Raw genomic sequence first — 24,426 nt, 5'->3', positions numbered from 1 at the left:
TTTTTTTTTTTTTTTTACTCTAAATTGTGATTAGCACCTTTTTGTGAAATAAACCACTTAAGAAAATATTATTTGTGATTCTGGTGTTGTTTATTTCTAGTTTTGTATATAACCACCCCTCTCTTCAGGTTTGGACTGATTTAATCATACAGACAGAAAACTGATTTTTAATATATTTAGGTCTGGAAGTAACTGAAAAAGCATTAGAGCACATCCCCCCTTAGGTATTCTGAAGACAGTTCTAGTTAGTTCCACTATTAAACATCTGAACTGTATAATGATATGATTATTCCACTCATTCAGGGAAAGTAGGCTGTTCTTTAAAGTGCTGATGTTGCATGCGTTGTAATATTTGTGTGCTCAATCAATGATGGGTTTCATTCTTAAAGAGTTTTACTTGTATTGAAATCATTGCGCTTTGACAGCCACTTTTGTAAAGTAAAGATTCAACATCTGTTATGCTACAGTATTTCATCTTCTGGTTTGGATTTTCAGACGCCCTGCCTAACAATTAAATGACACAGAGAATGTGACTCAAGAATATAAAGTGTACCCTTCTATACACAGCCAGTGTGCAATATAACAAATACAGCAGGAGGTTCAAACCTAATACAGTCACTTCTACAGAAATGTGTCACATTTTATTTTTGGATTCATTTTTTCTGTGCTTCCACAATGAATGACCAATATTAGATAGTGATGAATACTTTTGTGTAAAAGTTGTGTTATGTTGGTTTGCATAAATGCTGCTTTCATGGTACAACATTGCCATCTACTGTCTACTTTGATGACGCATACTCCCATGCTCGTTTTTTTTTTTTTTTTTTTTTTTTTTTAAACAAAGTTGGGTTTTGTGTATCGCCTGTTTGATCATTTGAAAAAGTTTTTTGATCCCAGGTGCATTGCAGAATTGAATGGAGAAAATACCTGCCTGTGTGTCAGTTTTGAAGTACAGGTAACACACTGACTAAATTCAATAAAATAAAAATAAAAATAAAGTACAGTGAGAGAGATCGGTGATAGAGCAGGGTTACACGTTTCAGTATTTTGTAGATTACAGTAAATTTTAATATTTTTTTCTGCATCATGCAATACGCCATTTATTCAGCACGCATGATGCCACATGTAAAAAGTCGCACCTATATTGAAAACCTGTTGAACGTAACTGAAAATACATGTTTATGTTGTTTTCCACAGTGATCTCTTTTCGCGTGTCCCAATAGAGTCCGCTGTAGAATTAATGGCAAAGAAAGCACTTTTTTTTTTCTTTCAGTAATGTTGCCCAAGCGCTCAGGATCAACTGGAGAGTGCTGTGTTTGAAAATAGCAGTTACACCACAGAGACATCCACGAAACAGCGGCGACGGGTTCCTTCCACGTTACACTACAGTTACTGACGTACTGACGTCAGCACGCAACGGTGGCTTGCAGCCACTCTAGTGTTTGTGTGTGATATCTGTGGAATGCGCACCAGGAAGGTAAACAAACACTTGAAATGCGTTGGCGAAATTGTACAGTATTTTGTAAAACTGTAACATGTAATAATATGTGCAATGAAAGTGACTATTAGCCCAAGTTGTCGCATTGAATGAAACATATAAAGCAGCTATTGTAGTTAGCATGTTTTGTTTATAATGATAATACTTATATAACTGCTGGTCCGGACGCCAGTGTCTGTCGCAGTACAGTGTTCAAATCTACGAGGCGACAGTTACACAGTTACATCTCAAAATTACAACCCCGCACTGAACAGGTGAGAACTCCGACTGCGACTAATAATGCACGACTCCAGCTGCGAACTGCAATGTGCAATCAAACGGTTACAGTAAACATTTCGTTTTTCTATGTATCTGTTTTTGTTTTGTTTAATGTGTTATAATTAATACAGTACTCATAATGTCAAAGCCTGTGTCGTTTTTACTGGTAGTATTTCCGTACAATTTATGAAAACTATATATATATATATATAATATATATATATATATATATATATATATATATATATATATATATATATATATATATATAGTGTGTTTATTACTATTTTGTAATCTCTTTATATATTCTTTAAAGAATTACTGTTGATCAAGTTAGGCAGAGGAAGTAGCGATGACTACAAGAAAGGCGGGCTCCCGTTCAATGCTATAGTGTTGTGCCTTTTCACTTTTCAAAGTGAAGAAAACATTAAACATGCAAAGTTGAATAACTTGTGAGACTTTAACCTATGAAGTTCTGGGATTCGAATCTGGTCACAGATGTTTGATGGTCTCAGTTAACGACAAAAATGGGTACCAATCCAAGATTAGTTCTGATTGGGGTCTGTGAAACCAGCCACTGAAGGCTCTTAAAAACGATGTACTGGCAAGACACAGTGTCATTAATTTGTAAGAGCCCATTACAGTAAAAAAAGAAATCAGATATTTTTATTAGATCCAACCAGAACCTCATTTTGGAAAACAAAAGTTACCCTTGAGCATGAATACAATGGAGAAGGCTATAGTTGCAAAGGCTGGCATTTGGAATAATTAGCACACTGTGTGTTTTACCTTGCCAGGTTGTGCATGATGGAAAGTGCTAACAGTAGCATCGCCTATAAAATGAGAAGAAGGACACGATCAGAGGAAAAGACAGTGAAATCCCGTATTGACCGTCGAAGAACCAGGATTGGCTTTCTGTCTCACTTGCAAGACAGCGATGATGATTCAGATTTGGGTTTCAGCAGCAAAGCTTCAGATATCCAGTCCCAGTTTGGCGAGAGTGATTCTGTTAGCTCTTCCAGCAGCAGGGCAGAAGAGGGGAACCCAAGTCAGGAAAACCCTGTCGGAGACGACTGTGACAGGGAGTGTGTAGCACCCAAGAACCGGCGCAAAAGGACCTCTTCAAACGCTTTTCTTGAGAGCGACAGCGAATCGAACAGTGGCACTGAGGGAGCCCCAGTCAGGAAGTGCAAAGCGAAAAAGCGTTATGCTTCCTTTAGAGAAGATTCTGAGGCATCTGATGAAAATACAGAGTGTGATAAATCTTCTTTTAATGAAAAGAAGGAGAGAGAGGACAGTAACAGGGTAAAAGAGAGACAGATTAAGCTGAAACAGCTTTCGCAGAAGATAAGGGCCAGAAGAGGAAGCTACAGCAATGTAACATTGGAGGTGAAGTGTGGCATTCAAGATGGTTAATCATATCATACTGAAAAGATCTGCTCTGATTACCATTATACTAAAATAACTAAATCTGTCTAGTGATAACTATACATCCATCATACAACAAAATGTGCCTCATCCATTAGTTGGTATAACACAAAAAAACATGGGAATTTCTGATTACAAAATCATATATGCAAGGTGGAAAAAATGTAATATGATTATTTAGCAATTTTATTCGCTGCATGATGACACTACTGCATTTTAGGGAAAACAAAATTGTTGAGGCTTGGGTGCTTTCTGCAGTGCACCCAAACCTCGCTGAAAGGAACTTGGTATCAAATATTACACTATCAGATCATCTCCATATTTTAATCCGCACATTTTATGAAGGCTTATCATTCAATGCAATCTGAAAGGTTCTGTTTTGGTGCAGTCATGATATCATGAAGGTTTCCAGACAGCTGTATTGGACAGAAAGTAAAAGTCAATGTCAGCAACAAATTCACTATTGGTGGTTTAAAATAGTCCTGCAGCTACAAGCAATATGCCAGTCATCAATCACAAAGGTTGCTCTTTGAACTGCTCCCCTGGAAACCTTTCTTTTCTCAAAACCTGCTTTGCATTGGTTTTGTTGTGGTCCTGTTTTAGCAACAGGTTTTATTGAACGATATACATGTAACAGGAAAATAGAAATGAAGATTAAAAAGGAAAGCATTTAGTTTCTAGAGAGCTTGGTGTTACAGTATCTGCATTGTGCCATGAGGGATTCTTTAGTTTTTGCCAGCAAAGACACACATTTCTAGTTCTTGTTGTTATCCATTTGTTTTTAGGACTCTGATGATGAATCATTTCAAGGTTACCCAGCCACACTGTCAGAAAGCAACAGTGATGAGGAGAATGGCAGCATGAAAGATTTTATTGATGATGATGAAGAAAAAGAGGAGAATGGTGGTGCTGAGTTTGAAATAAAAGACGAGGCACCAGCAGAACAATTATTTATGACAAACCACATTCCACTTTGTAAGTTAATAATTTTAGTTGTCTGGTTATAAACGATTGTGTTACATCAGGAAGAGTTTTGCAATGTAGAGAAACTGAGAGGAGTCCAGAATAATCACATACTGTTAGGTGGGGCAATGTGTGAAATAAATGTTTTATGTAGGTGGCAAAATGTATAATATCTATCTATCTCTGTCTTTCTTTTCAGTTTCATCATGCAGTCATTACTCCCACTTCCAGACTGTCGTCAAAGCGCTTCTTATCAGTGCACTCGACAAAACCTTCCTAAAGTCTGTCTATGGTAAGTTCACCATTTAACATGTGGATGTGTGGCATTTGATTGGAGTAAATGTTAACTGCTCCCAGTCACAGGACTAGGAACCTGTAGTTTTGTAACCCATGATTAGGGCTCAATCATAAAGCTCTTATTTAAGCAATAGAACCCACAGAAGAGGGCTTCATGCCCGTCTTGTTAAATGCTGTGTTCATTTTATTTTTGACATTTTAAAGGTTTTCTATTTTTTTCGTGATTTTATGTAGCACACATTTTGCAGCTAACGAATGCAAACGTTTTCCTCAATATGCTGTGAGTAATGCTCAGAATTCCATTAATTATCCCTGTTGAAATTGTGAATTCTCATGACTTCACAATGTTAAAATACTGTTCTTCTGTATTTATAATGTTTTCAATGTTGTTAACCTTGGGGTCATGTGCTGTATCAATCTTTAAATTACCAGGGGTGGACGATGTAACGCTGTAGGTATTTCTAAACAATAACTTACTACTAAAATATCAGTTGAGGCACCTCATACACAAAGGCATACATAAAGTTGCTGAAAGTAATCAGTTTGCATCCAGTTGTTTGATTTCTACAACTTGTCGGTCAAACCAGACTAGTTGCTTTTGCTGTTGTGCTTTACTGCTGACAGCAAGCACTATTCTCGGTTTTTATTTTTCAACTTCATTTTCCATACTAAATTTAAAAATAGAAAGATGTTTCTGACAGAGAGAAAGCAGACAGCATTCAAAGTGAGTGTACTAGAACAGAGATGTTCTTTCATCAAACAGAACAAAGGTAACATGCTTTTCTGGCGGATTTGGAACAGAGAGTAAACATAGTTTGAATGGTAACATTTGAGGTCCTCTACCAGAGGTTAGGGATCTCTTATCAAGTTAAAGGACATCTCTGATCCAATTTCTATTAAGGAGAATCGCATAAAGTTATCTATAAATATATATCACTAACATTTTTGAATGTATGATTTCAATTGAAAATCGAAATTGTTTTAGAGATATACTGAAATCAACCTCAAAACCACTTACTTTTTGCCTTTAAAATCAGATGGCACCCGAAGGAAAAGGTATGCACAGGAAATGAGGACTTCACTTCATTACTTTGAAGAACGCTTTGTTCTGCCCCGGCTTGAGAATTTAAAACAAAGGAGTCGGTGGAAGGAACGATACAAGGTTATATTTTTTATTTAACTTAGAATGTTGTACTCTTGTCTGGTGTTTTAATGTACATCTAACATTAGAAGAATGTAGTAACCTGGCTCAACTGTTAAACTAAACATTATGGGACACGCATATATTACAGCTTATATTTTATATATTCTTATACTGCCCAGCCTCTTTCAAGTGCAGACCCTGCTTGATCTCAGTTAACAGCAACATAAATGGATTCCACCGGATTCCAAGATTCAGTTAAATATATGTCTATGATTACTGTTTCTGTCAGATACTGTAGGGTATGACAATACGCCATGTACACCTCAGATCTTCTGATTTCATGATTGCTCATAAAAAGCCTCGTTGTAATAAAGTGATCAGAAAGTAAATTGTTTGTAAATGGGTTAAGATTGAGAATTATTAAATCTGTAAATGCCATGAAGATTATTATTGGTAAGGTTTAGAGTGTGTTTACTGCTGTCTTTGAGTTCAGTCCCACTTTTGCATAGCAGTTTTGTGAAATTTGTTTTACAGGAGCGTGTGGAGTGCTACCCAAGCATGAAGGTCGTTTCTATTGGAGTCCGACGTGGACCATGTCAGGCCTGTGAGATGCACAGGCACAGCAAGTACATGGTCATCCTGTCAGGACAGCAATATGACCCCAAAACACTGGTGGACGACAACTTCATGCCACACGACAAACAAGTAAGACACTATAGTTAAAGATGCCCGTCTGCATTCCAGTGTCGTGTTGTCAGGTATAGCTGATTGAGGAAGCAGTAGTGCGAGAGTAAAGGTCATAGTGGATTGTGGGATTGATTCAATGTATGCAAACAAACAAAGAGGGACAAAGTTGAACAAACATCTGTTGCTGTTTTTATTTTCGGTCTTTTGACAAACCTCTGTACTGCAGTTTGATCCCCATTGGGTATGAGATACCAAACTGTACTGTGGGGTGTAGCATCAGTGGAAAGACCCTCCAGCTCAGCTCTACCTGGGGAAGGGCAGGGGAAACTGGGCACTAGAGTACATGTAAACTTCTTATAGCTCTGGCCTTTTTGATTTTTAAAGGGTTTGAACGTTGGCAGTGTTTGTGTTGAGCGGACTCAGGTCTATCATCGGCTGAGGCATTTCAAATACCACCTGTTCAAGCTGTGCTGCTCTGTGCTGGAGCAACAAGAACATCATGAGGATGAACCTGTGAAGGATGTGGTTTTGAGGGTGTACTCTCTATTGGAAGGTCAAGGTTGGATTAAAAAGGTATGTCATGAATTACAAGTAGCGTATTTTTAAAGAAAACTACACAATCTAGGGGTCCCCGAGTGGCTCATCCAGTTAAAGCGCTGGCATTGGGAGCGCAGGATGACTCGCACAGCTTGGATGGTGCCAGTTCACATCCGGGCTGTGCAAAGAGGCAAAACCTTGCTGGGGACTCTGAAGGGGGCGTCACATTGGCTCTGATGCTGGGTTGAAATAACTACAGAATGTACAAACTTGAATCCTTAGGTTACACTTCTTTGTGAATTAATGTTCATTTTCCATCAGTCTTTGTGTTTTTTGTTTCTGTTCTTGCAGCAGTATGATCAGTTTGAAGATTGTCTAAATGATGCAGATTACTTCCAGGAGGAGAAGTTGGATTAAATGCTGTTAGCATGTAGCGGTTTGCCTTTTGCATGCTGTAAAACGGGTCTTGTCAAGACAAATTTCACGCCGTTGACAGCAATGTGTACATAATATTTATTTTTCTATACTATATATAGAATTTAAGAATTGTTTTTTGTTTTTACTTTCTCTTCATTTTAAGTTGTTAATTTGAGACCGCAAAAATATAAACATAATTTACAGCTGTAATGACTGTGAAATATTCCATTTTTTTGGAATTCTGATCATTACAAATGTGTGGTTTCATGCTGTTCAGATCCAGTACTTAAATCAAACATTCTTATGGTGTAACTTATTTTTACAATTTTTACTTTGCCTTTATCGACTTGTAATTTATTTATTTTTCTGTCTTTAGAAACACAAAAAGAAACAGAAAACACAGAACCCTATTTAATGTTTATCCCCAGCAGAAATTATTTTTTTTATCTCTAGTTGTGACATGACAGCTCCATATCCAATTGTGATGACACCTGATACAGACCTTGCTTAGAAGTTAAGAATTTGCACACTGACGAAAAAATTGTCAACAAAACTGTAATTTGATTGTAAAACTTGGAAGAAATGCATTTTAAATTGTGTTTATTATTTCAACAAACCAATAAAAAAAAAATCTAATTCAATCTGAAGAATAACTAATCTTTATATTGTAAATACATGAAAACAAGAACAGAACCATTTTTATATCAAGCGTATTGTGTTTCTTGACATCAAATACAGAGAATGCCTTGGCTTTTATTTAAAAAGACAGTGCTATTCTTGAAGGAGCAAAAATAACAGTGATTTTATTATTTTACAACAAACCCAGTTTGTATTCAACCATGACATGTGGCTCTCCCATAACTTCACTTTGTGCTGGATCTGTAAATAAAAAACAGATCAGAATTAGTTTAGACATTTTACTAGTTTTGTCAATTAAAAAAAAGTTAGTTGTGTTTTTGAAAACACTGAAAATGCTGATCGGTGTTAGTTTAAACCTACTTTATTTTTATTTCAGTTACAGAAAGTGCACATCAACCAGCATTAAGATGATGGGATAAGAAAATGTGAATATAAAGCAGTGTTATAGATCAACTAGTATATACCTATATGTGCTTAACACATAACTAATATTAAAAATAAAACAATCAGTTAACAGCGTGATTTTTGAAGCTGTTAAGGTGAACATTTTATGATTGAATTAGAAGAACGCAACCCGTGTGATGTCAGAGGTCCTTTATAATACCAAAGCCATTGAAAGCAATGGGGGGGGGGGGGGGGGGGGGGGGGAATCTCAACGATATCTTGAAATATATACCGGGATATATTTTATTTTAAATCAGTGCTTTTGCGTTGATTATGATTTAAACAAGTAACAAATCAAATTCTATTTACAAGATGCAGCACATTGATAACATGCCTCTTTGGTGCCAGGAGTACAAATCTAATGTGGATTTGATCAGGACCTCACTTAGAAAACAGATCCCGTAATCGGACACTATTTTCACGTAGAGACCCTCAAACAGTGACAGTACAGTATGATGGGCCTAATCCGCCGCCACAGCTCTATGCTAAACATTGGGATGTTCCATTTCTTGTTTTTATTGCAGCAGTAGTTCTTAGCAAAAGATAGGCAATGACTAGTGGATTGGACTAGACAGAGTATCAGAAAGCAAATGTGCTCAAAATACAGTGTCTGATGGACCACGTGAGTTTGCAATGCTCTGTACTGAGAAGGAATCAAGGCAAGTTACTGGAGTCCACTGTATGCACTACTGTAGGCCTGCTTTTAAATTTAAATGCCATTGTATTTTTTTTAATACCAAACAAATACCAGTAAAAGTGTGTATTTGTACGAAGGTGCATATTCTATAACACGTGCATTCTGTTTGACTAGAGTTCAGTTGTGAATTATGTAAAATAAGGAGGGAATGTATTGATTTTATACTTTATAATAAACAATAGAACCAACATGAGTGCTGGCTTTACATCCAGTGTGACATTTAATTTAAATCAAAATTCTGCAGTACAACATGCATTTATGGATCTAAATTGTTTTTAGTGATAAAGTATAAACTATATCAATGACGTGTGTATATTATTGTATATTGTGTGATTATTTTCATCACAATAAAACAAATAACTTACAACTATTCTTCCGTTGCACACTTGGGCTTTGTAAATTTGAGTACATTTTGTGTCAAATGGAGTCAAAATCAAAGGGGGATGTTTCTCAGTATAACGCTAGAGTATAGATGTACTTTTATTGGGGGGAGATTCAAGTCCAGTTTTCATAATTAATTTATCTGCTCTAAAATTGTTTGCTGATTTAACTTTATTGAAAATATAAGTGATGGTTTAAGAACCATTTATTTGAATCTTGTATTTAATACCCTTATATACACTATTTTGCACATTGAACTACAGCACTTTCACTTAGACCAGGACGTCACGTCAGAACGGTCAGGTCTCGTTCATTTCTGAGCGCTTCCAAACGGCACCAGAATACGCCCTTTTAGTGACGATTTTAAAGGTGCCTTAAATCCCGTAAGCAAGCCTCCATTCCTAATTGTAATCTTTTAAATCTCGCAAGCGGCGTCTCCAATAGAAATGTAGGAATGTGCTGCCACTCAGTAGTTGGGCGGGTTTAAAGTATTCAGAAGGAATCAATGATAGATACAAGGCAGGAAAGCTGCCATTATTTGTAGTTTATTTTTTAATGGGAACAGGTTGAAGTGAACGTGAATTGATGAACCATTTCCACTGTTTTTTCTGGTGGTTTCCAATGTTTATTGGGGTTTTTTTGTATTGGGAAATCCTTTTAATCTTATCAAGCTTATTTTAGTTTTTAAGGCCACATAGGTCCCTTTAACAGGTTAAAAAGTAAACAATGGCACAGTTTCTTCCCATTCACTTTTACCTGGCAAAGGCTATTGTATTTGCATGACAATCTGTTTAATAATTTGGGTTCTTGAATAAGAACAGTGACATTGTCAAATTCCCTTGCAAGCTTACCATTCAATATATCTTCAAAACCAATGGATTCGTCATTTCCTCTGAGTGTATCAAGTGCAATATTTGAGCTTTGGAGGAACGGCAGGCGCTGGATCTGAAAATAATAAATGTACATGATGACGAAATCATGTCCTTCACAATTTTCAGCAGACAAACAACAAAAAAATAAATAAATGTAGGGGCTACACAACCTTGAATCTCCACATACTATGAGCTTGAACCTTGAACATTACAGCCAAGCAGCTGAGAGTTTGATGTGATGTTTTTAATATTTAAAACTTCTATAAAATGTATTGTATAACACTGCCTAGAACAAATAGAAGAAATACTGAATATGAAAAACAAGTAGACACTGTACATATGGTAGCCCATACACTTAGACCAGCACTTATTTGACATGTATATTTTTTGACAATGGTTAAATTGTTAGTTGAACACATGTCAATCCTGGATTATACAGGATTTACATGCAAAAAAAGGTCAGTGATTTGGAGGACACCACTGGTTCATTTGCTGCAATATAACCAAATTCATGTTTTAAAAGGTTTGTCGTGCCAGAATACCTGTTTTGTTGCCCTGAACTCCATTTGCAGTTTCAAAGGTGCATGTATTCCCTGAATGTTTCTCAGAGTGCTGAAGTTCATTTGATCTTGACTGAGCTGAAACTAAAAAGAAAAGGAGCACAAAACAGAATTTGCTGAGTATCACAAAAATACTGATTACAAAAGCGGTGGCTATCAAGAGACAACAGTGTTTAGTAGCAAAATACATGCAAGAAAAATGTAAAATGGAACTGTTGAATGGGCCCGTCTACTCACGTTCTTTTCAGAAAGCTCCAAAGGATGACTTGGTAGAAGTTCATTCTTCACACTGGTGAATCTGTAGCAGAGTAATCAGTGTAAAAGTTCCACAGCATTGTAAACACAATTTTTATATATAAAATCATATACTATTAATGACAATTCATGTGAAGCTGTTAAAAACAAACCCTTTGCGAAGTGTGTCCGGTACCCCATACGCTCCTGCCTGTGGAGACAGCTCTGCCACTGGGATGCTGTCCTTCAGCTGAGATCGAAATCCTCTGGTATTCTGTAAATCACACATCATATCACGACAGTGTACTACACCTCACCTTTTGGGGTGGAGAGTTAACTGTGAGGCACAGAGCAACATTACTAGGCTATCCTTAATTGCACCATGCACTTGGAATTTATCTAAAGCCTACATGGCAAGGAGGCATCCTAAAACACTTGATGTGATTACTACCTTAGTTAACGAGAATCACATTTTTGGGAAAAAGACTGGGAAGTTTTAAGCTTGCTAGTTGTAAAGTTTGTTACCATTTGTATTCATCTTTTCATATTGGTTAACGTCACATTAAGTGTTTTTTTTTTTTTTTGGTAAGGTTTAAAGTGATTATTATATTTTGTATATCAATGAAAATCCTACTTTGTTTAGGGCAGTGTTGGTAAGTGCTGGGTTTCCCATTAGCAAGGTTTCTAGGTGTCTGGGTTGAATTTAAGTACAATAAGCCACATTAGGCTATCCCCATGGCAAGTGCTGGATATATTTTCTTTTAAATAGTTAATTTTCCTCATTATATAAACCACTGACGACTAGAAAAATGTATATCTTACACAAAGGGTTTCACTTTCGATTTCTATTCGCTTATCCAATATTACTAAATCAAGTAACAACGTTAAATGTAAAATGATTAAACGATGGGCGAGCTCAGATAACACCTCTCAAAGTTTAAATAACAATGTGAACACAGATCCCTGGAACAGACAAGACCGCTTTAGTCTTGTCATCATGGACGCACCGATGCAGGGACGAGTCCTACCTGCAATAACTTTGCCGAATACAAACCTCTAAATTGTTTGTATTGTGCTTTGTCAAAACGCACATTCCAAATAAAACACTCTCACAGCTTTGTGTTATTTCACTATAAGTTCATTTCCACTCACCATTTTCATCAATGTGCAAATTCACTCTGTACCTCAGACTCCCAACGACAACTTCCGGATCGTGGCTGTTACGTAAGGAGTGACGGTGTTTCCGATTAAGTAACGCGCTCAATAACCGAAAGAAACGGAAGAATTGTAATGTTACAGAGCGCCATTCTATCGCAATTTACCTTAATGACATTAATTCGGAATAGTTTCTCAATAAAGTTCACACTTTTAAACACGTAGTTAAATTACAATACAGTTTTCTTGAATAGCTATTTCCATGAAAAACATGCACCTATCGAGTGGGGGTATAGCTCAGTGGTAGAGCATTTGACTGCAGATCAAGAGGTCTCCGGTTCAAATCCGGATGCCCCCTTTTTAGAAATACTATGTATACATTTTTGTTTATAAAAATACGTTATATTATTATTATATAGAAATATGTGCAAATTATATACCATGTTATTGGAGAGGCACTAATGCTCAATAATTATTCATCTCTGTAAAATGTAATAAGCAGAGTTTTAATGACATACATGTTTGACACAAAACATTAATAAATTACATTTGTTATAACCCAACATGGTGCGAAGTAGGCAGTTCTATGTTTAAAAAATGTTACATTACTGTACTGTTTCTAGTTAACTAGAAAGACCTGCATGGTGGGACGACCTCTTGTGGGTTAATCCAGTGTTGTAAAACAAATTTAAAGCACAGAACAGTTCACCACCAGGAGGCGCTGCTCCATTATACCCAAATGAAGACTTTGCAGTGTTAACAACTCATCAAGATTGACTGGGGAAAAAAAAAAGCATGGACTAGTCTAGAAAGTTTGCTTAAAATGTGACAGCACATGTATGCGCTAGTATCCTTGTCTATGCATAGGCATGATTTTGAACACATTTATCTTTTTTCCCCCCATTGTCCCTCAGACAATATTATTGGATTAATAGTAGCTTTATTAGTATCTAAGAAAAGGAAGATGCACTTGTTTTCTTATGCAAAAACATGTGTTATAAAAAGTAGCGGAATGATTGTACATCAGCTAACTCTCCTTAAAGAGTAAGTAGCTGGGTTCCGAATTAAATATAGCATTACACGTACCTACGTGTTGCTACAACTGTTTAAATAACATACCTGTCATTTTTACTGTGAACATCTTGACAACTTTTTACACTTTATAACTTTTAAGTCTGTTTCAATGTGGGCAATTATCCTTACACTATCAGTGCACTAGAGCAGACATTTTGAAAAGAGCTTTGAAACAGACTTAAAAGTTATAAAGTGTAAAACTGTCAGGATGTTAACAATGAAAAGAAACATTACAGGTTTGTTATTTAAACAGTTGTAGCTGCATGTGGGGGCGGATAACGCTATATTTTTTGGAACACCGCTACTTACTCTTTAAACTTATTCATAGGAGAAATGTTCTCTTCAAACAAACAAAAAGAAACAATTATCTTATCAGTCTGCAGTCTAGACCCTCCAGGAGTTTGAGTTTTTAACTATATTTGACTTTCCAAAACATTTTCATGTCACACACAACAAACAAATGACACACAAACAAACACATGGTCTTTTTTTCGGTTGTTCGTGATACCTTAATTAGCTTTTGATGTACTGTTTTGTAGGAATTGTCCAGTTGTTTTGGCTTTATTGTCAGTAATGTTATGAGTCAACAATTTTTTTAAACAGTGTGCATAATAATGGAACACACGGTGCAACAATATGAAACTAAAATATAGAAATACTATTGTGCATTGCTCACTTTATTATGTAAAGGCTGAGTTGTAAAGTTTGCACTGCTTGTGTGTATGAAGATTCATGGCAGTACTGCCTCTCTGTTGCCTAGCTGTCCACCTCCGAGAGTTTTGTGAACTCATACTGGTCGTATGCAGAGAAAATAAATCTTGAACCTGAAACACAGAAATAAATCATTTGGTTAAGCTACTGACCCTAATGAATACTGTACACTGGCTGCAAGGCAACACCTCTTTACACTATACAGGCCAAGGTTCTGCACTTGCAAATGCAGCTTCAACAAACAAACAGCAGGTGGCAGCATTGTTACATTGCAATCTTCTCTGTGGTTACGGATTCAAACAATGAAAAAGTAGATATTAAATACACAGCACTCCAGAGCTCAAGTATTTATTTTGGTAGCAAAAGTTGTACCTTATAATATTGTTACCTTTGTATGAGTCTGACGAGTTACTGATTCCCATTTCCTTCCATTTATTCATGTACCTAAAATAAGTAAAATAACATTTCTCAAACAATTTTCTCCACTTACAATATTATTATTATTATTATTATTATGCATTTATTTTTTTTTATCCACAATGTACTGTATTTATTCTTGATAACCTTGTAATACTGTCAATGACATGTCTTTTTTTCTGGATCTATCTTTCTAAAATGAAAAAAACCCATACTTTTCAAAGTTGAGTGAATTAGTCCACTCCAGCAGTTCATCCACTTCCCACTCCACCACTGAGTGGGCCCCGTTCTGGTCCACTGCAGCAATCATTCCTTCTGTTGCTCTCTTCACCAGAACAGCTGTGTCTGGGTCGTCGGTACGTGCCTGTAGGAGACCTTGGTGATACCTAAATACAGAGAGGTGATGTTACACAAACTGGCTGTGTGACAGAAAGCAAGTCCATAATCAAATTATTCTCAGAAGAACACAAGCACATGCTAGTAAACTAATAAAATGTATATAAAGTCTGTTTTAAAACAATCATACAGTAAGCATCTGCTGGTTGGCAAAACCAGACACATCTTCTGGGAAGCTGCTAGCTGATAATCTAGACTGCAGGGAGCCTAATCATTACATGGCTGGTTGTGTATCTGATGGTTGTTGGCCTGCCTTGTCAAATAAATATGTGGAAAGAAAGAGATTCTTACACTTGACAGGATCAAGTGTTCATATTCCTTTATTATAAAACATCTTTATCTTAAACAGGACGAATACATTTAGTTAATTTAAAGCACATGAAAGTACATCCAGCTTACATCTTTTTCATCCATTCAATTTTTTTCTGTTTACGCCTTCTTTCTACCTCCTGGCGCCTCTTGATTTTAGAGTAATGAAATTCGATTGCTTTTGTGTCGGATTCACTTGTGCCCATCACTGAGCTAATCTAGCAAATGAAAAATGAAACATGTAAAACAAAATCAAGAGTGGAACATTACTTTAAGGCAAACATAAGGGTGCATTTTTTTTTTTTTACATTAAGAATTTGTAACTGTAATTGCTACTGTGAAATAAATGTAATGAAACGTTTCATTTTGCAGATTAAACAATTAGTTTCCATTAGCCTGGGTGAGCAGGAGGTAGAAGGTCACCACCTTGTCAGAGAGAAGCCTCCAGCCATTGTTTTCTATCCGTTTATACCAGCCGGCTTGATCATCTTCTGCAGCTTTCCATCGATTATGGATTTGTTTGGGCACAGACTGTTTTAAAGCAACATTAGTGTAGTCTTTGGGGCTGTTTGCACACATATCCACAATGGGCCGATGGGTGAATATCTTGTAATAGATACTTGGAGGAAATTTGATCTATAAATGAAAATACAAAATAAATAAATACGTTGAAGGTACAACGCAGGGAGTTAGATGTACTATGCATACTTTCAATGTTTCTAAAATAAACTAGTTTCTATTGCGTGACGAGTGGCACTGCCAGATCTTTATAGCTGTGCAGAGAAAGGGAACAGGGGCCTATTCTGTAAACCAGGGCTTGGTATGCAAATTTAGGGCTGGGTGTAGGAAATGCTGATAGTAAGATAACTGGGAAGCCTACATCAAAACAAGGTGCTACATGTCCTTTAAAAACAATACAGTAATATCTTACCACAGAGGTAAACAATACCTGACAATATACTTACTCCGCACAGCCTAAATCTTATATGGATTCCTGCTGCAGAATCTAATAATTCAGCCTGAAAGAGAAAACAAACCAGGAGCTTCAGGTAGCAGCTACTGTTTTGGAAATAACAATCGTGTTCAAGCAAATCAATACTAATAGCAGAAAGTATTTTTTTTGACAGTTACATCAAAACAATGACAGGTTGAGTGTACTTTTAAAATAACACAGCCTGTCCCTTTGAGGACATTTGTAAGTGTTGTTAAATAATATATTTTTTGGGAAAATAATACATGGTTAATCACTGTTTTCCCTTTTCATGTTTAAATGTTTTTTTTTTAACTGTACAGAAAAAAATATATACTATAGTGATATAGACTAAACTGTATAGAGACTTGAAAAGTGACAGTGCATATTTATATTGTCCTTACTTCTTTAGGAATGATATATTTAAGAAGCAAGCGAGGATCCCCTTTCTGTCTGAAGTTAATCAAGTCCTTGAAGTATTGAAACACACGGGTGTCCTGTAAATATGAAAATGCAATTATTTAACTTCAGCTGATTAGACATAAAATACATAATTCAGCATATTAAAGGCTCCATACAGATGAGAAACCTGGACCCTCAACGGAAAAAGGCCTCAAAAATTACAAACGACTCAATGGAGTATGGAAAGATGCATGCTGGGAATATCAAGAAGTGACAGGAAAAGGAAGGAATGGATAAGAGCGCAAACAAAAGTATGCAATGTTATTATAAGAGTGAAAAAACTGAAATGGTGGTGGGCTGGACATGCAGCAAGAAGAATAGAACATCGCTGGACCAAGGAGATACTAGACTGGATCCCAAGAGTTATAAAGAGACCAAGAAGAAGACCTCCAGGGAGATAGCAAGATGAAATTAAGAAACACTCTGGAGCAACATGGATGAGGGATGCAGCAGACAGGCTTTTGTGGAAGAATCTTGGGCAGGCCTTCATCCAGCAGTGATTGAAACAGGCTGAAGATGATGAATAATGGAAATGGAAAAATACCATAATGGAAAAATACAGAAACACTGAAATTGAAAAAGGTTGCATGTGCTACACTTACATTATAATTTGTTTAGGACCTTCAAAAGTTACTTAAAGAATCCTTATTCTTTTAACTTTTACAGTTCTTATCAGTGACATTAAGGTTAAGAAAATTGCAAGCCTCATAATTCTGAACTATTCAAAGCATAGTTTCATAATCAGCGACAAAATCACCCTATCACACTCTGGAATACTATATATATATATATATATATATATATATATATATATATATATATATATATATATATATATATATATATAGAGTAAAAAAACATAGAGGTTATGATGTGGTAAGTTTAAAAAAAAATCAGCAATTATTGCTCAACCTTGAGGAAAAAGATGGTTACGTGGAGACACTAGAAACAATAAATCAATATGACTGGTGTGCTAAGCTATATGAATGAGTACATGGCAAAATACTGCACATGTTCCGCAATATACAAATGATGTCTACAGAAAACAATTTACACAGGTTTGCCAGTGTCCACTGTTAATCAAAAACAGTGTCTATCCCCTGATGTAAGTTTAAATTGAACCCCAGTGTTTTGAGAATGCAGGTGGTCACTTCAGTCAGTGAAAGTTTACCAGCTTATTTGCCTTTCTGTCAGCACACCTACAGTGTGTTGCAGTACATTCCCATTTTAAGTGCTTGAAAGAAAGTTGGAGTTGTTTTAGAGCATCTATTTAAAATCTGATCTGGAATCATTTAAGTAGTTCATAGCAGCTAGTTTGTTTACTGTGTGTGTGTAATCTTATAATGTAAGCTTGCTGTAGTTTGGACAGAGCAGAACAATCCCCCCCGCCACCCCCCTTACATAAATATACCTAACCTACCTGAATCCACGTATTCATTGTCATTCACGTGTGGCCTTCTCACATTGCACACGCCCTAATTGTACAACATTATTTGTAACCAGGGAAAGGAAGAAAAAACTAAAGAATTTCACAATTACTGCTGCTTCTGAGAGGGACTCAGTTAATATGGATTGGGTCTGGGACCTGCTTCTTTTTATTTCCCCAGAGTGACCAACTATTATTTTTATTTATTTTCCCCAATTTGAAATGCCCAATTATGTTTTGCTTCTCACCGCAGCGGGTTCCCACACAGCACAGACGTTATGAGGGCGTGTGAGCGTCCTCTGATCTCTCAAGCCTAAAGACAGATTCGCTTTTACACCGAGCAATCCAGAGCAGAGGTGGGCAGGCTACCGATCCCGGAGAACAGAGATCAGCCCTGCTTTTTATCCACTCTGAATATGCTCGGTCTGGCCAGTAGGGTTTGCTGTTGTGCGATGAGGAGAAAGAGTCCCTGCTGGTTTCCCACCCCTCACCCTGTCAGAGCCAATGTGATGCTCCCTTCACAGTCAGCCTCTCTGCACAAACCAGACCAACTCCAGACAGAATGCTCAGAGGTACCAAGATCCATTCCACACAAGTGGAAAAACAAATGAAATAATGTCCAGAAAAGATCCCCAAGAGAATGTAGCTGCCATGGCTTTTGTGTTTTGTAATAAATGGCTTTTGTATTTAAATCTGTTAGTTTATTTAATTCAGAGTTTTGGATTTAGCGCAAATAGTTTTGCAGGCTTTAAAAACTTTAATTTTGGCTGCTTTGGTCATTGATTTCCATATGCCTTATAATAAACGTTTTAGCTTGAGGTTTTAATATGTGCTGGGATACAATTAAACAGCTATATTAAAGACATGCATGTATAGGTGAAGAACAGTTTGTGTATGTCTCACCTAGGCAAGCCTGACATTATTCCCCTGCAGAGTCCCAGCTTGTCATTATGATGCCCCAGCGGACAGGGGGGTGTCCCCCGGTAATGCTATATCAGGAAGTCAAATTCATTTTCATATCCTCTGTGGTGGGTATAAAATGATATGACAGCAAATGGAAACATGGTTTGGACTGGAGAAAATATGTACACTTACAATGTGCCTTCTCCATGTCCTCTGTATCACTTTGGCAGCTAGAACTTGCTTAACATCGCCACAGTCATCATTTACTGAGCCGCTCTTTATATATTGCTCATCTACATAGTCAGCCTGGGTCCCATCTTCTTCAGGGCTGCTTTTCAAAACCGGAACCTGTACATCCACAGAACTACAAAAAAAGTAAATAGTTAAATTGAATGAATAAAATTCATACAATAGTTATGTTATACTGCCAAGTCTGGCATACCATTTCATTTTAAACTCCTTTTAAACTCTGTTAAAACTTAGTTTCACCACAATTTGTAAAAAACTTACTAACATCTAACTTCTCTGGGTCTCATATGCTGCAAAGTTACCTAATAAAGTGGGCATAAACTGTACTGCAAACAGATGGCTAAAATACCAGAGACAAGGGTCTGTCACAATAAGCATACTTTAACTTAAACAGACACGACAGTACCACTGTACCTTTACCTGTAGAATAAGTAAAACCACAGCATATGTAAATCAGTAACTGCTAAATAAGAAGTTCAATTAGTGCATATAACCTTTGAGTGGTATCACTAGGAACAATCAGTAATGCAAGAACTGTATCCAAATTCATACTAATTAGGCACATTTTAATGACTGAGTCATCCTAAGAGCAATATGTTTTAATGCACTTTCTTCAGCTTTAACTTTAATGATTACATTCCAGTCAAAAAAAGGTCTAAGGAAAGGTCACCCAGAGATAATGATCTAGTGATAACTGGCTTTTCATGAGCTCAACTGAGCTTGAATTGCAGGTACTGCATAGAAATGTATAGAAATGCTTTTTTTTTTGGCCTGAAACAATAATTTGGTGTTAATGATTATTTCAGTACTGCAGTGGGGAAATCAAGAAATCACTTCAATGCTCAAGACATACTTTACCTTGAAGTTTGAATGCAGCATGCCTTGAAATGTGACTGCTTTACAGAACATACTCCCTTGCCACAGGGTAGAAATATTTGGCACCTATTGTAGGTACTCCTTAAATGTCTGTAAACTCTCACCAATTCAACAGGAGAATGCAGTTTGAACACTTTTGATCTGTGTTGACAACAGTATCTACTGCATCCCATTTACAAAGCAGAGCTCAACAAATGTGAACCTGGGATGTGTCAAGCACACACGGCTCGCCATGTTTAAATGTTTGTATATGGAATACCATAGATTCATAAATTTAAAACTTGAATAGTTTATGAAATGTCACAGAGCCACTGCCCAGAATGCAATTATGATGCAAAACAAGCTGAACTGTGGGAAAACACTGTTTGAGACAGGAGATTACTTTATGAACTGTGAATTGTGACTAGGTCATGTGAAAGTTAATAGTCAGTCACATCATTATTATTATTATTATTATTATTATTATTATTATTAGAGAACTGCTGACAATTTGTGCACTTACCCTATTGTCAGGGTTTGAAACCTGCTGAAGCCACAGGTTACAGGGTTTTGCTGTGTTCACTTATTCCTAACTGGATTTGCCTGCAGGGCTGCTCAGTCATGGACAAAACATCCAGCTTAAAAGGCATGTGGCCTAGGCTTTTGCACCGCCTGACAAATCTATCAAGTTGTAGATTTAATTATTCTGTATTGTTGTTGATGTATGTTTGTGTTATGTATTGTTGCTGACGTATGATTATGTATGTGGAAACAAATGAACTCTGTGCCACTGCCACCTGGGACACCTTGAGAGAAAGACCCAGCGGTTTATCCCGGTACACACTTTAAAATAAACAAATCAAAGCAATTTAAAGATATATTTAATTGCTTTTGTTTTGAAACAATTGTGGGTTAGTAGGGAAGCCTTGAGCATGCCTTATAAAACACCAGAAGAATGACTTCAAATCCCACCTTGGATCTGTTATACCTACATGTGTGAGCCACAGAAAGAGAGTGTGCTTCCTTCGGATGTCTGGAATGTGTGCTTTGGGCATACCCCCACCTGGAAATCCAGCATCTGCACAGGAGTTTACTACATACATGTAACAGTACAGATATCCACTCAAACACAGGTTTAATTTCAACTCGTAACAGAACCCTATAATACGCTGCATGAAGAAATAAAAGCAAATACAGTGTACCATATTCTGTATCATCTTATTTGGACAATCACGCATTAGATTTAAACAGACAATCTCCGCGGTGGGTAACAATAGACAGCAGTGTCACATGCAGGTGGTGTTTTATCTTAAAGGGTGTGTTGTGAAAACAGCACAAGTGAAAGGTAATATTCCAGGCCTTTAGCTGGGTGTTACTAAGGTGTGGCCACAGGAATGTTAAGTGTTTTTAACAAATAAATCATTCTTTAGTAACCATTTTTAACTGTTTAAAAAGTACAAAAAAGCATTTGCACAATAGTGTAAAACCCAGTTAAACAGGCGTGGGAGTCTATGTCTCTAAAAATATGATTGAACAGTTATAAAGGACAGGGGAAATCACAGGTCATACAGCTTAATTTGTGATAGAAGTTCACGTTTTCAAGACTGCTCAGCTATACAGTCAGTGAAAGCCTTTGTGGTGCCCCTTTATACCAAAAGTGGACATTGTCCATACTGAGTTAATTCTACTTGTCACACTCTATATAACATTGTTTATTAGTATCTGACAGAACATTATTGGATGGAAAACCACTGATTGATGGTAATGTTTAGGTTATAGTTTAAGCAAGGTGTAACATTATAATAGCTTTGCTATGAAGTCAAGGTCAGCTGTTCCGATGAGGATTTCTAATAACCAATTCCACAACAAATGTTTTAGCATCTGTACTTCTGATCTAGTAAAAATCAAAAATAAAAAACATGGATATTCTACAAAGTTATGCAATGAAGACCATGGCACATACACATTACCTTACTTTGTGTTCTTCAGAGGATCCCTTTTCAGTCATCTCTGTAGGTGATGGGGTTCTAACATCATGTAAAGCAAGGCTGCGAAAGGGAATCGAGCGCCTGATTGGTGAGCTTGAGCCCAGGACGCTGTTCGGCAAAAATGTCACACCTGAAAAAATATGATATTCTGCTAGAGTCACGCACCATCTGCAGAACATACAGTATGCAATGTATTTACATAAAGAAGTGCTTGCCTTCTTATGAAGATAATCTAAAAGGGCATAAGTTATGAAGAATATCAGAATATGTGATTATTTTTACGCTCCCTGTCTCTGTATGTCTGTCTGTTTGTCCATCCATAAGACAATGTTGCATGTTTACACAGATCTAGAGATGCATTTATTCAAGCTTGATGAAACTTGCTTTGGACTGTCTGTATGTGAAACTGATTTTTACATCTGCATACGATATACTGTAGGTCATGGTTACCTACTTTTTAATGTTACTGATAGATTTTGTACTGTTCGTTTATTTGTTGCGAAGAATGTATCTTATTATTACAAAACTAAGTTTCATTTTTATTTTCTATAACTGCCCTATAACGTCTTCTAAACTTTTCTAATGTAGATATTTCCATATCTGGTTATTTACTGGTTCCACAGAGCCTGCTCCAGCACACCATTGCATTAGACCTTCCATTCTGCTTTCGAGCTCCGTCTTAGAGGTCTGGTAATCACAATCACAAGTTTACATGACTAAGAAATTCAAGTAGAAAAGGTCCTCCGACAAGATTATGAGAAATCTGTTTTACTCTACCCGTACCTCAAAGAGTACCCACAACCTGATTCCCAAGTCTCAAAGCATAGTTTACATGACCAGTTTTCATGTGCCACATAGACTGCAGGTACCAAGTGCTTGCTGGCCAGCCAAAATAACAATTTTTCCTTTTAACCAATTAAACAATAATATGCTTGTCTTCTTATCTGTAGAATGAGCCGTACATAAACACTAGATTTAGACACTTCCGATAACAATAATGTAAAAAAGTTATGAATAGTATAACATTTGCAGATTTTAAAAATGAAAGGTCTCTGCTTGTTCTTAATTAAAGGACGTGGTTTGCCCAAGGCAAAATGTATAAGAAGCTAAAATAACTGCAGCTGCCAAATAAACCCAAACCCTTGACAGCACCCAAGGTACATAATTACATGCTGGAGCAGGTCTGAGACATGTCAGCGTCTGTCCTGCTTTATTCATTTTACAGGGGGGGGGGGGCATATTTTGTGCAGACACCTGAAATGGCACATTATTTCAATACGGCAGCTATATTGGGTCAGATGCTAATTTCAAGGTCACTTGTACATTTAGCGAGCAGTTTTCACAACAGTGCCTCACATGAGGGTTAAAGCACTTGGTTTCTCAAAAGGTTTATGAGATATGAGCAGGTTGTAAAAGCTGTGTCATATGAAAAACATATAAAACACTTTATATATTTACGTGAATACCTTTTGAAAAAAGAACATTTTTTTTTTCTCAACAATAGTTAGTAAGCACGGGTAATAATATAAAATACATAATTATACAAAATACAGGTTGGCAAGAAATTAAATATTCCAAAAACTGTACACAAAATGGATGACAACTGCTTGGTAGTCATCATCACCTTGGTCTTGCAATGTTTTATATGTAAACAGAACTAAACACATTCTGCCACAGCTGGTTATTTGGTCATCCAACTTAAATAACTTGCAATTATGTTGCACCAGACAATGCACACAAATCACCTTCAAACAGTACTGGATACTGGCCTCCAGTTAAACCTTCAGTAAATAAGAGCTGCAGATCCCAGACCTGCCCACTGTAGATGGGATTCCATTGCCTGCCGTTAGTTTTTTGTAATGTAGCATCTGCTCACATCCACTATGCAGTGCTTCTCAGTTTTGTTTCTCTGGGACCCCCGTGCCTGCTGGCTTTCATTCCAAATGAGCTCTCAATCACTTTACCAGACCTTTAATTGAACTGAGAATTTGCTTTATTAGACGTTTTTAATTGTTTTCAGCTCTTTGCAGAGTTCAGCTCCCACTTGCATGGTTTAAGTTCTTACAAAATGTTACAGCTAACTTAAAATCTGCAACTGTTTAAACTGGAATAAAATCCAGCAGACACAGAGGTCCCGGAGTGCCAGGACTGAGAACCACTGCCGGTGAGCAGCGTAAAGGAATATTCGAGGGCATTTGCTGCTAAGCACGCCCACCTATAACTTACAGAGCTCGGCAACTCTACGAAGTCGTCGTAACAAATTCGACTTCTTTGACTTACGTAAATGTTAATTGCATAAATGGCAGACAAGTTGAAATTATTTACCTTATATATTGTTTCTGTTCACTGCAAAAGCTCGGTCTGGGAGAGAGCGTTCAGTTGCTATAGTAACGACAACAGGGCGGATATGAGGTAAACCCTGCTGGAACTGAAACAAAGGAAGAGACGCAAGCTC

General features: G+C 36.8%; 3 protein-coding genes and 1 non-coding gene across 6 annotated transcripts; 2 read left to right on the top strand and 2 right to left on the bottom strand.

Annotated features, from left to right (window-relative positions):
- Positions 1–1,413: 1,413 nt before the first annotated feature.
- Positions 1,414–7,776, top strand: ccdc82 (coiled-coil domain containing 82). Of its 2 annotated transcripts, none has more exons than XM_041233157.1 (8): positions 1,414–1,477; positions 2,554–3,145; positions 3,970–4,159; positions 4,347–4,439; positions 5,482–5,606; positions 6,123–6,293; positions 6,660–6,848; positions 7,164–7,776. In XM_041233157.1, the coding sequence occupies exons 2-8, from the start codon at positions 2,561–2,563 to the stop codon at positions 7,227–7,229; spliced, it is 1,419 nt and encodes a 472-aa protein (XP_041089091.1). In that variant the 5' UTR covers positions 1,414–1,477; positions 2,554–2,560; the 3' UTR covers positions 7,230–7,776. The 2 variants fall into 2 exon arrangements, with proteins under 2 accessions (XP_041089091.1, XP_041089090.1); XM_041233156.1 differs by having other exon boundaries at positions 1,454–1,752.
- A 96-nt stretch (positions 7,777–7,872) lies between these two features.
- Positions 7,873–12,305, bottom strand: LOC121302867 (proteasome maturation protein). Its single transcript, XM_041233159.1, has 6 exons — positions 12,209–12,305; positions 11,230–11,330; positions 11,060–11,120; positions 10,805–10,906; positions 10,242–10,335; positions 7,873–8,108 (listed from the first exon to the last, which is right to left on the bottom strand). The coding sequence occupies exons 1-6, from the start codon at positions 12,215–12,217 to the stop codon at positions 8,041–8,043; spliced, it is 435 nt and encodes a 144-aa protein (XP_041089093.1). The 5' UTR covers positions 12,218–12,305; the 3' UTR covers positions 7,873–8,040.
- A 192-nt stretch (positions 12,306–12,497) lies between these two features.
- On the top strand, positions 12,498–12,569 carry trnac-gca. Its single transcript has one exon. It is a non-coding gene; the product is annotated as a tRNA-Cys (tRNA).
- Positions 12,570–13,535: 966 nt separating this feature from the next.
- On the bottom strand, positions 13,536–24,426 carry c30h11orf65 (chromosome 30 C11orf65 homolog). 2 transcript variants are annotated; one of them, XM_041232698.1, is made up of 10 exons: positions 24,297–24,426; positions 21,954–22,101; positions 19,072–19,243; positions 16,493–16,585; positions 16,084–16,137; positions 15,545–15,754; positions 15,209–15,336; positions 14,629–14,799; positions 14,385–14,440; positions 13,536–14,109 (listed from the first exon to the last, which is right to left on the bottom strand). In XM_041232698.1, the coding sequence occupies exons 2-10, from the start codon at positions 21,989–21,991 to the stop codon at positions 14,042–14,044; spliced, it is 990 nt and encodes a 329-aa protein (XP_041088632.1). In that variant the 5' UTR covers positions 21,992–22,101; positions 24,297–24,426; the 3' UTR covers positions 13,536–14,041. The 2 variants fall into 2 exon arrangements, with proteins under 2 accessions (XP_041088632.1, XP_041088633.1); XM_041232699.1 differs by lacking the exon at positions 24,297–24,426 and adding an exon at positions 23,717–24,104.

This window comes from Polyodon spathula, chromosome 30 (assembly GCF_017654505.1).
Source record: "Polyodon spathula isolate WHYD16114869_AA chromosome 30, ASM1765450v1, whole genome shotgun sequence".
Lineage (NCBI taxonomy): Eukaryota > Metazoa > Chordata > Actinopteri > Acipenseriformes > Polyodontidae > Polyodon > Polyodon spathula.
Note: the sequence above shows the minus strand (reverse complement) of the source record. Positions and strands in the feature narration are given on the sequence as shown.

Excerpts from the sequence above, each read along its gene's own strand:
- ccdc82 (XM_041233157.1), top strand. The coding sequence starts at position 2,561 with ATGATGGAAAGTGCTAACAGTAGCATCGCCTATAAAATGAGAAGAAGG. Across the intron at positions 6,294-6,659 it reads TCATGCCACACGACAAACAA|GGTTTGAACGTTGGCAGTGT; the intron begins GTAAGACACTAT and ends TGATTTTTAAAG. Across the intron at positions 6,849-7,163 it reads GTCAAGGTTGGATTAAAAAG|CAGTATGATCAGTTTGAAGA; the intron begins GTATGTCATGAA and ends CTGTTCTTGCAG.
- LOC121302867 (XM_041233159.1), bottom strand. Across the intron at positions 11,121-11,229 it reads CCGGACACACTTCGCAAAGG|ATTCACCAGTGTGAAGAATG; the intron begins GTTTGTTTTTAA and ends ACTCTGCTACAG. Across the intron at positions 10,907-11,059 it reads TGGAGCTTTCTGAAAAGAAC|TTTCAGCTCAGTCAAGATCA; the intron begins GTGAGTAGACGG and ends TTTTCTTTTTAG.
- c30h11orf65 (XM_041232698.1), bottom strand. The coding sequence starts at position 21,991 with ATGACTGAAAAGGGATCCTCTGAAGAACACAAAGTAAG. Across the intron at positions 16,138-16,492 it reads AATATATCATTCCTAAAGAA|GCTGAATTATTAGATTCTGC; the intron begins GTAAGGACAATA and ends TTTCTCTTTCAG. Across the intron at positions 15,337-15,544 it reads GGAGGCTTCTCTCTGACAAG|ATTAGCTCAGTGATGGGCAC; the intron begins GTGGTGACCTTC and ends TTCATTTGCTAG.